This window comes from Poecilia formosa, unplaced genomic scaffold (genome assembly GCF_000485575.1).
Source record: "Poecilia formosa unplaced genomic scaffold, Poecilia_formosa-5.1.2 Scaffold287, whole genome shotgun sequence".
NCBI classification, from domain to species: Eukaryota; Metazoa; Chordata; class Actinopteri; order Cyprinodontiformes; family Poeciliidae; genus Poecilia; species Poecilia formosa.
In genome coordinates this window covers 182,505-194,462 of record NW_006800226.1, presented here as the reverse complement: position 1 = coordinate 194,462, position 11,958 = coordinate 182,505, and the positions used below count along the sequence as shown (strand labels likewise).

Below are 11,958 nucleotides of genomic sequence, written 5' to 3'. Positions count from 1 at the left end.
TCCTTACCTGTGTAGAGGGAGATGTAAGCTGAGTCTATCACTTCATACTTCAGACCTGGGAGGAACGGCCGCCACTGAATGAGACACACAAGAAAGGCACCTGCGTAAGAACACGACCTGAACATGAACAGGAATCCCTCATGGCTGATTGTCAGCTAAGTGACATTCTCTCTGTTACTGAGCATCTCAAAATGAGAGGATTTGGCTGATGCTGAATTTTTTTTGTTTGTTTGTTTTTTTTCCCTACAAACTCACTTATTCTGCGACAGCAAAGACAGCAGAGTGAAACATTTTCCAGCAAGAGTATGAAATCCGGCGCTGTAAAGAGCCAGGGAATGGAGTAAACAAGAGAAAAATGAAAACAGACTGTGAACAAAACAAGAACACAAAAAAAGATGACAAAGAGTGGAGAGGAGGGGAAAAAATAGACAGGAATCAACTAATGACCTGAACCAGAGGAGCATCGAGAGGAAGGAAGAGAGACAGGCAACAATTCTCCTAAATAGATTTCACAATTACCTCGTCACTTCCACTTACCAAGGATGTAATCATGGGAGACAGGTCATTTTCCAACCTTTCCTTAGAGAATATAAATATAAACACCCACCTCAGGCCCAATGCAAATACTCCCACAATAGTGTTTGTACACACAACACCCTCCCACTTAGATGAAGGGGCATTTCATCAGCAACAGGTTATGTTCTCCCGTACTGAATCTAAAGCTCATATCAGCAGTTCGCAGCCATGTTGATGCGGTGACACTGAGGGACCCATACGGTGCCCACAGAAGGACACAAACATAGGAACATCAAACAAGGGCACAGCGACAACGCCACGCTGAGTCGCAGCGGGGCGCGGCTCAGCCGGCCACAAAACGCTTCGCCATTTTGTCATTATTTCCGTCTTGAAAAGTGAGCTGGGAAAGTCAAAAGAAGACAAAAAAAAAGTTAAGGCAACATACGATTTCTGAAAAGGTTTGCCTTCACCCAACTGACACGACAACACGACAAAATTTGCAGAGTGCTGTAACTGTTTCTGTACAACCTCAGGGGTTGCAGCACACAGGCAGAAACAGCTACTTACAATCATTAAGGAGAAACTGGACAAAACATTAACAGCTGCTGATACTGTTTGATTTAATTAAATGGGCACTCTGACGTCTGCATTCTGGTAAGCACAAAAAGCTCCTGCCTTCTCTTTATGTTACATGCATGGCATGTATTCTCATCATTTGTTGATTTTTAAGGTCTTTCATCTCCCATAGCTGCGTATTGTTGGGGAAACGAGAATTGTGGCAACGTTTGACCTATGTCATTTTTAATATGTATGATTCATAATTTAATATTGATGAAATTATTAATAAAGTTGAAGGCTGAATATTTATTAACAAACTAGCTCAACCTTACAGTCAAAACATCCCGTCAATAACTCTACTCTTAAACCACCAGCATGCCTCAAACTACTGAGGAGAGGGGAAGAAAAATGAGTAAAGAGTAAAGGATCAAATCCCTAATGGCTTATGATGAACAAAATGAAGCACTGAAATCAATTAATCATTCAATGCACGTTATTCAAACTCTAACTTGGATACAAAAGTTTGAACACGTGGCAGTTTTCACAAAGCATTTTAACAGCAAGTCTTCAATAAGAAGCATTAAGCCAACATAAAAAAAGATGGCTAAATCATCTTATTTAACTAATTTGTCAAAGCCCAGACACTTGAATTTATTATTATTATTATTATTTTGAGGTGATCAACCTCAGGTAGATTGAAACAATCTCCAAAATCCAGTTCAAAGGAACAGTTCAATAGCTAGAACAGCTATAAGAGTCTTTGGGGGAATGGAGTTGGTTTGTTTGCTGATTTGGACGCACAAAGAAGGAAACTGCAAGTCGACTCAGTCCTGATGCTCCCAACGAGCTTCTGCCGCAGGGTTTCCCAATTCTCAGCTTCAACCTTACAGAGCTTTAGAAAAGCTGGATGCATGGACAGCAATTCTTAATAGTTCTTCAGGTTACACTTCGAAGGTTTCAAAAGTCCTTCCTCCATCCAAGAGAATGATAAAGAACAGTTCACGCATGTGTGCCTCCGTCAGAGGTTACACTCCAAAGACAAATCTTATCTTTCCAGCGCAGAGTTTTACTGCGGGGATGATATCAGCCAATGATGGTCTCCAAAGCAATGAATGCGGGGAGATACGGTCCGATCAGCTTGAGTAAGTGGAGGCCCAACTCTGTGTAATGGAAATACCTTGTCAATTACAGAGTTATCTCAAGTGTGTACAGTGCAGTGAAAAAAGTATTTGCCTCCTTACAGATTTTTTGTTTTTGCTTTTTTGTTACCCACTTTTCAGATTGTCAAACAACTATCACGCAAAGATAATCCGAGAAAATACAAAATTCAAATCGGAATTTAGATGATCAGAGGGGAAAAAACCCAAAACTATCCTAACCAATATGTGCATGTTTTAAATGTTTCTCTGGTCCTCAACAGAAGCATCTCGTCACACTCTTAGCTGAAATAACTGCCATCAAGTGTGTTCTGGTAATTGGGAATGAATCAAAAAACTTGGGGTTTATTCACATAGAAAATGTGTGGGGAGAGCTGAAAAGGTGTGGACAAGAAAAATGACCTGCAAACTGACTCACTTAAACCAATTCTGTCAGTAAGAACTGGACTGCTACTGGAAACGGAAAACAATATGAAATGCTTGTGGAAGAACACCCAGAAGGTTTGACCCAAGTTACACAGTTTCAAATGTATTTGTACTTCATAATAAGAGAATACATGTAGAATCCAGAATTTGCTAGTGAAAAAAAAATTCAAATCTTATCTCCTTTAATGTCAAACAAGAAACAAATATGTTTTTCATATGATGCATGTATTAACTCGTTTGTGTATGTATTTTTATGTGTTTGAGGGGAAGCAGCAAGAGGAAGAAATCTAAGTGCCTCTTAAAGTTCAACAGAGAGAAAAGAGAACCATTATCAACGGGGAAATATTAAAGAGCACCAAATGTTGAAAGAAATGGCACAATTTAGCCTCAGGGTTGTCTCGCTTAGCCAAGATACTGCGCTGACACGAAGGTCGGCTATTACTAGAAAAGTCGGCTAAAGAGTTTATGCTGGTCGTCGTCACAGAGTGGTGAAGGAAGCCAGAGTATTCCTCCCTCTTCTCATCTTATTTAAATCCAGTTAAATAAAAAAAAAAATAGTTTAAATACCCAAAAGGAAAATAAATATATAATATTATATATAATTTATTTTTCTTCCTTTTTACAGACGCTCTCAGATGGGTTATTACATTTTAACAATCAGAACTTTTAATCTCTGACAGAACTGACTGAAGTTCACTGAAGTTCACGTTTCCTTTAATTAAACTCCTCACAAGCTGAAGTTGATTTCTTAATATAGCACATGGAAAATAACTGCTAAAGCAAATCTTGATCTTACATGTTTGGTTAAGATTCACTTGAAATCAAAATTCACAGGAAGTAAAGATATCTGACGAATTTGAAAAACCAAATGTTTGCCAGGAACATCCGACGTCCAGAGCAAGCTTTAATAATAACTGTGTAATTCTTGGTAATGTCTGCATGCTCCACAAAGGGCAGGGAGGTACACCGCGAGGTATACCAATTATCGCCTAAACGCTGCCTTACCCACAGACAGCTGGCGTTGGGCCCGAAGCAACAGAGCGTAAACACAAAAATGAAATAAAATAAAATAACTGCGGGAGTGAGCAGAGTAAGACTTTAACAAACCTGATGGCACAGGTCCAGGAGAAAGTATAAACGTAAACAAGATATCCATCCATTTTCTTTAACCTTTATTTATAATAGAAGTTTTGACTATAAGTAAGACATTATATCTTATGATAAATCTGGTTAGCCTATTATTAAAATGTCATGACAAAGATTTCTTTTGAAGTAGTAAAAGCAAAGCAGATAAGTCACTTATTTAGCGCAGTAGTTTCCATTGCTGTCTTATTCTTTCTAGGCTATTACAATGAAAATCATTAGAGGCTAATCTCTGAAGAAATGGTTGATGAATAGAAAGCTGTAAAGTATTTAGAGATTAATTTATTTCCTTTTGTATCATTTTTGTTGTAAAAAGGATATATCCCACCTCAGTCATTTGGAATCCATCTAATATATTTTTCAGCAGGTAGAGATGCACTTAACTTCTAATCTTTGATCTTAAAGCTTAGAAACACGTAGAGATGTGTGTGCAAAAAAAAGAATAGAGGACTGTCAATCAATAATCAGAATTTTTTTTTAAGTAATCTGTTTTCATATAACTTATGGGTAGACAGAAGAAAGAGGATCACATGTGAGTGTCCACCATGTTTCAGACAAAGAACTGAGAAAGTTCTTGGCTGGGAATGACATGCTGCTAACAAGCCAAGAATTACATCTTGCAGCTGTGGTGCAAAGAAAGCAAAGTGACAATTAACAAGCTAATGAAAGAACAATTAGCATAGCAAAGCATTTATCTCACTCCCTGCTTACTTCAGTAGTTTGGAGTCGAGCTTCATTTTAACTACTGTCAAGTAATCAGGAGAAGACAGCACTGTGAAATAACGTTTATGCCAGTCAGAAGATTTTTTTTTTAATACTTATATTTTACCGCCTCTTTATTAAACAACAAAACTACTGGGAAAAATAGCCTTGTTTTTAGCAGGACAAATTGAGCGTTGTCCAAGAACAACAGATGGAAAATAGTCTTTTGGTTAATTCTGGAGCAAAAATGTCTTTCTCTGGAAAAGGTTTTTAGTTCATTCGGCACCAACAAGAAGAGAAACAGATAAACAGCAGTAGATTAAAACTCTATCCAAGTCTGTCCAAGGAGTGAACATACTGTACAAGGCCTGCATGGTATGCAGGACACGGACATGAACGCTGTAAAAGCAGCTGAGAGTAAAATGGAAATAGAAATGGAGATAAAATAAAAAATAATCTGTATGGCCCTCCCAGTGGAGGTCATTGTTGAAATACACTGAAAACATAAACATAAATGATTAGTTACTGAATGACATAACCCAAACAAGTTCACTGTCCTGACAATGACAAAAGCAGCTGCTCATGACAGAAACCTGAGTAATGCTATGTTCTGAGGGAGGATTTCATTATATGAGCCAATACTGGTGTGGGGGAAAAGTGAATTCTAGATTTAAATGGGTGTATGACTGGAGTCAGGGCTCATAAACACCTTCCGGCGTTAAATGGACGGCACTTACAAATTCATTTCTACTCTTACTGACCCCTTAATATGCTTCAGCACCATTTTCACCCATTTCAACACACAAATACACCCAAATCAGTAAACAGATGCTGTGGATTGACAGAAAGCCTGGGGTTAAGTTCCCGGGCTAAGAACACTTACGCATGTGTGGGGTGTAGGATTCCACTGTTAGGACTTGCACACTGCACCTGTTGGATGAAGCATCACCTTGGTGCTATGAAATAAATGAGCCAGGAAAGGAGTCCTGCAGTGCATGGTTATTGTTGTGGCAGACCACCTGCCTCCTTTTGGTGGAGTGTGGAAGTGCGTGTGCTGTTTGTGACAGCACATCTGCTTTTAATCTTTTTTGGCACATTTAGCAAATGCAAAAGTCTATAGCAAGCCTAATGTGGCTGACATCTCGAAAGTAGTCAATAGTAAGTTTTAATTTTCCAAATCTGCACCTACACCAGAATGTATTGAAAGGGAGATGAATGTACACATGATTGAAGTGGATGGACGAACAGATGGATGGATGAATGGTAGAACGGGTGGATGGCAAGAATAGCACACAGACAAAAAGAATGAACCAAAGCAACTCAAAACTTTGCTCATGAACATCTAGATCTTTTATATATATGTATACATATTTTTAAATCCAGAAATATATTAAGGCAGGAAATAATATCTAAAATATTTCCCCACACTTACCTAGAGCTGGAAAAATGCCTGGAAAGTCAAATTCCACAAATGTTTAGAGATTAAGAATTTGTTACTGGACTTTTGGAATACATACAACCTACAGCAACGTTAGTCACCATCGGGTCAATGTTGTACATGTAGACCGTGCTGAAGACAAACAATAGCTGTAAATTCATATGTAGGGTAAATAAATGTAAAGTCATCTCGTTATCATGAGGTGGCTTAAATAGAAAGATCAGTAATTTAGCAACACAAAACAAAAGTTTTCTTTTGGTGGAGTATTGAAATGTGTTATGTATTAATGTAAAAGAAATTGCATAAAAAGGGTTATGTAAAATGCATTTGAACAAATTTCAGATCTGAAAACCTTGATCCAACCAAAGGAAAAAAAAAAGTTAAATTAAAAGGAAGAAAAATGGTACTGACATAGTTAGCCTGGGATATATCACAGAGATGCTCATTGTATTTAAACACCTGGCTGCAGTTCACTTTTAGCACTGCTGATTTATACTGAGGGAAATTTCATAGATACCGAAAGGTCTTTGTGGCCATGACTGTGTAGCTGAGCCTGTGCAAGTGCAGCGGTGGAAGGAGAGTAATACTTGGTCATCAGTCTGGGATTTGGCCCAGTAGGAGTCCTAAAACAGGGCCATTAAAATCCCGCAGCTAAACCTCACACCACTGCCCGTCCATAAAGTTGCCATTGCTAATTAAAGTGTTGCTTTCTTCTCCTCTGTCATCTCCTCAATCATTCTGTTTAATGGGCAACACTTTCCGTCGTCCTGTCAGGCTGCGATCAGTAGATGTTTTCCATTAGGCTGGTGGGGAAGGTCCTGTGTTTCACTGACAAAGATCCAGATGGTAATTAAGAAAGTTAATGAAACTGCAGCTCATGGAATGATTTATCATGTTAAGCAGCTACCTATAACTAAAAAAAAAAAAAACTACTACTTTATTTGAAGATAATTGGGGAAAGGGTTGAAGGCAGGTGACTGAACTGGATAGATACAGCCAAAGCGCAGAATCCCCGCTGCGCCTACAAAATATGCATTTGAGTCATTTTAAAATGGTCCCTTTTTGATTCATTATTTATGTCCCACCTTCCAGCAGCTAGCCTTCTTAAATACTAAGTGCAACAAAACAGAAAAGAAGCCCATCATAGCAGGAATGTTTCCTTCTCATTTTCAAGCCAAAACTCTTCAGAATATCTTTTAGTAGGGCATGTTTCAAGCGTTCACAGGAAGAGCTGCTTAACAAATACATTCCTTGACAATAGGCCCACCTTTGACTGTACAATCACAGCTTTACGGAGAACACGTCGTACAGAGGGGAAAAGAAGCAATGAATTCCCACCATCTGCTCTTTAACAAATGAAGGCCTGGATATCTGCAGATTTATGTGAGCCCTGGGCTTATGCTGTTGTGGGCTGGTCACAGTAAATCTGCTATTTTTGTCGTGGTATAAAATGTATTCCACCGTTAAATCACGTGCGAAAGCCTTACTCAGACGGCGCATTCGTACATACACACAACCAAGCATATAATTTCAACTTGCTGACTTTTATATTCATTACACTTTATCTTGTTGGACCAATCTATTTTGAAAACACCATGAGCGTTTTCGCTTAAGAGAATAGAAGCAAAAAACTGATTTTTCTACTTGAAAATTATGACTTCTGAATATTTATTCTTTTTCTACATTTTCTTGGCTCCGTTTGCTCTTTAATTTTCTATGAAGCCATTAAAATGTTAGGAAAAAGCAAATCCTTTTAGTGTTTTAAAGCCGAAAATCTAAATATTTGGGGCTGGTTTACAGGTGCTACAAATTTGTAACCTGGCACACATATTTTCTGCTCACTCTTTTATCAGACTGACGTCTGGACTCTGACCGGGCCGCTTCAAAACGTTACTACGTTCCAGTCAGACAAAACATATTCACCTGGTTTCTTTAAACCAAAGTCTGCCAGGGGTAGGCCAAATAAAGCATTCTGGTTAAGATATCAGAGTGAATGAAATTTATGCTTAGAGCAAGGATTTAAAGCAAGCACTTTTAAACCATTTTTTTAAGCCAAATAAATAGGAACTGCTATATATATATATGCACACAACTTTTTAAAGATTCCTACAATGAAGTGCCTGTTGTTCAGACATAACCCCAAGAATAACTGATATTTTAAAAAGCTGTAAATGATAGATCAGCTTTTGCTGAAAAATATGACCCTGAAATGATGGTATGGACTGAATTGTAAAATTTATTTCATACCATGCATTATTTGGTTCAGATATTTTGCTTGCCATTTATTAGTTGACCTGGACCGTTAACGTTAAGCTGACCAAGCTGAGATGAATGGTCTTAAGTTTTATTACAATTATTCTGATGCATCCTTAGAATCTGCCTCAAAACAGATGAGACATATACTCTAGATCACCGATTCCCAACTCATTCCTTAAACTCTGCTGAATTGTTCCTACAAAATGCAACTGATTTGTTACACACACCATTCGTCTGTTCTCTTGTTCGCCACATTAGACAACATGTACTGCTCTCAATGTGGTCCGTCAGACTGTCTTGCTGACAGCACCACAAAGATGCAACGTGAGTCAAACTTACCTTGGGACAATGCTGTGAAATGTAGACGAAGCAGAGCAAGACACAGTGATGAAACACCTTTGTAAAGAAGAACGTACTAGTCGCTGTGGGAAAACCACAGAAAGACGGTTGTTATTTGATACACCTTGCTGCAATACGGAGGAACATTTACCAAAGGCTGCAACTTTTTTTTATTTTGCAGTACTGACATGCACAACAACATACTTCTCTGTTCTCTTGACAGCAAATGTACTAGCCAGTGGTGGAGGGAGGCTTGTACTTTTTTAGATGATATTAAGAGTTGAAATGTGACCTCAAATCACCAGTTTATTACACGCTTCCTAATGTGGTGATCTTTCATTCAATGAAGGCCTGGAAGTATTTGAAATTGTTAACAGTTTAAAATATTGTGTTGGGTTTATTTCAGGCTCTGAGCTCTAACTAGAGTTAGTTAGTCGGACTGGATCGAGTTCAGACACAATGTGGACGGGATCCACGGCGTCAGGTTGGATTTTTAAGCCCAATCTAAACTGTACTTCACAGAACACACACACACACACACACACACACACACACACAAAAATCCCAAAGGGTTTACGAACACCTAAGGAACTTTCTGTTCTCCTTTGGCTGCTGTATCATCTTATTACAAACCAGTTTCCTGTATGATCCGTCTGTCGTCACAGAACTTTGCATCACCCCGATCAATATGAGAAAAGAAATACAGAGAGAAAAAAAATAGAAATAAAAGAACTTTCTGAGTCTTAGCCTTTATAAACAATTCGGGAACGAGTATACGCCTGAAAAATGTCACAAAAGCAGTGTAAGCAGTAAAATACATAAAAATCCAAGTGAGGAAAATATGTCTAATTTTCAGGATGACAAAACATGAAAAAAACTACAGTGGGAGAAGATCTATCACTCTGACACCGTTGGTGTTATACCAACTGCTGACAAGGATTATAACTCAAAGCTAGTTAAAAGATATATCCTACATCCACACCTAAGTGATCTCTCGCCACCTGCCTACATACTCAGAACAAAAGGTTATATAAGGGATGTGGGCTTTTGTTTGACACTTCATCTCGAATTTAAGTTCCAGTTGGAGCCTTGCCTGAGGTGGAGACACCACTCTGCGGAGAAAATGGTGCATTGGAGAGTTGCCACAAACAGAAGACAGGGCAAAATGTTAAGGTCTTGTGCAAGACTGACAACAAAAATAACGGAAAGAGAAAGAGGTGTGTTAAAAATGCTGCACTCTGCATTCTTTGGTAGGCAAACCAATGGCTTGAGTATTTGAATAGCTGTGATCAAACGACCTAATGAGTAACATGAGCCAGCTCTCACCAGCTCAGTCTTTGCTTTTGCATAAACGGGTTGATTTCTATTTGCTCGCCTCTCCCTGCTGGTGCAGTTGGGTCTCCTCCAACGACACAGCACAGGTTTTGTTTACAAAACTACTGAATTTGACTGCTGTTTATAAACTATCATATGCAGCATCTGTTGGACTATTCCACAGTTTTAATGTTTGTAATTAATGAAACGTTTAATTATGCATCTGTGGCACACATGTCTGATTTTCTACAACAACGCTAATAAGGCAGCAATTTGCTTATTTTCCATATAAGTAAACTGCTTATTTTGGCGCAAAATAAGCAGTTTACTTCTTTTGCTTCAAAATGACCAACTTCAGCATTTGGTATTTGTTTCAATCAATATGTGTTTCGAATCAGTGCTGTCCTTTAACAATGTGACATTGTTTTTAAATGGGTCAATCAGGCCTTATTTTGAATGTGTGCAAGTGTCATCATCACATACAGACCAATATGTTCACACCAGTTCGCACTCATTTTGCACAAGAAAATACATACATAGTTACATGGATTTAAACCATAGAGTACAAAGTTGAAATTAAATGGAAACTTTTAGATGAACTTCTAGATTAGCATAAGTGTGTGTCTACACTGAAAGCCATGAACTCTGACTAACAACATCTGTGAGGAATAATAGTTCTAATAAAAAAAACAAAAAAACAGAAGAAACTTTGTGCTAACTTACCCCAACCTCCACGTGGTCGGATCCCTTGTCATCTTGCTTGTGAAGAATCTCAAAATAGTATCGCCTGGATGATATCAGGCTACAGGGAAAACAGGAAAAGCTGCAGTTAGATTATAATCAGAATACACTCTACAGTAAGATCTGATTTTAAATGCAAGAAAATGTGACGAGTACAAGATCAAGTTCAATGAAGATTGGTTTTCTGCAACTTCCTCCTCGATTAGAGATTTCCTTCAGATTTACTAAAATCTTTCACAACAAAACGTTTTTTTTCTTGTGATTTTGATTATTTTTTAAATAGTAGCACATAAACTTACCTGTACTTATAACCAATAGACACTTCCTAAGGGATCCCGATGACCCCAGTTCCTATTACCTCATTAGATTGTTGTTGTTTTTTTCTCTCAAGCAAAAGGAACATTCTAATATTTTAAAAGATCATGGTCATCATATTCTGCTTTTATTGAATTTTGTTTTTAATGTAACCTGCTGTTTAATGATAACTATAAGCTTTTTTTATATTTCTTCAGCTGTGATTTTTATTGACACACCAGTGAGTCATTAGTGAGTGTTTATTTTGATATTATACAACCTGTAACTCTCGGCCCTGAAAGCCCCGCAGAGAAGTTTTATCAGACTTTAAAATCCTTGAACCAAATAATTTAACTTTAAAACCACAACAAAAAAAATTATGCTTCAGTGGAATGGAGGAAGATGTGCCTAGGAAATAATTTTATGCCAGGGGCACAACAGTAAAAGATGACAGTGAGTAGCAGCTTTATTGAAGCCTGAATAAAAAAATTAAAAAATTAAAAAACACTCCTTTAGAGCCTGATGAAGAAAATCGATGTTGAAAATAAATCAGAATTTTCCACTCATCCAGTTCACAGCTGTTTGTGTGAAAATGATTTGAAGGTTCTCCACGTACGCCATTTCCCCCAAATCAATTTAATATGCACATAAAACAAACAATGGTTTATTCATATAAAACAATTTTTGATGCAGTTGGCCACACTTTGGCTGTGGAATGAAGGACAGAGCATTTCTTCACACAACATTAACTCCCAAAACAGACGTAAATGTAAGCCCTAACCGACTGCTTGACTTCCGTGCGTAGCCCTATGAGCACATCAAATGCTCCAGCAAACAACATTTGGTAGAGTGTTCGGCCTTTATGTGCAGACTATCTTCTGAACAATAAAACAGCACTTTAACTGGAGAAAGGAGAAAATATGTCCGACAAACATTTCGTTTGCTTCAGAAAATAATTTTCAGCAATGAAATTATGTCCTTCTGTTCGGATTTGAGGCAGTACATTCACCCATCTTCTTCTAACTTTGCTGAAGATAAAAAAGCACTATGTATATATATATATATATATATATA

General features: G+C 37.8%; 1 protein-coding gene across 1 annotated transcript in view; it reads right to left on the bottom strand.

The window, feature by feature from the left end:
- The window catches only part of b4galnt4a (beta-1,4-N-acetyl-galactosaminyl transferase 4a), a 145,147-nt gene that overhangs the window by 10,469 nt on the left and 122,720 nt on the right, over positions 1 to 11,958 (bottom strand). Inside the window, exons 8-9 of the mRNA XM_007571760.2 lie at positions 10,573 to 10,651; positions 8 to 74 (exon numbers count right to left, since the gene is read on the bottom strand). Coding sequence (XP_007571822.1) covers positions 8 to 74; positions 10,573 to 10,651 — 146 coding nt within the window. The remainder of the gene's footprint in view (positions 1 to 7; positions 75 to 10,572; positions 10,652 to 11,958) is intronic.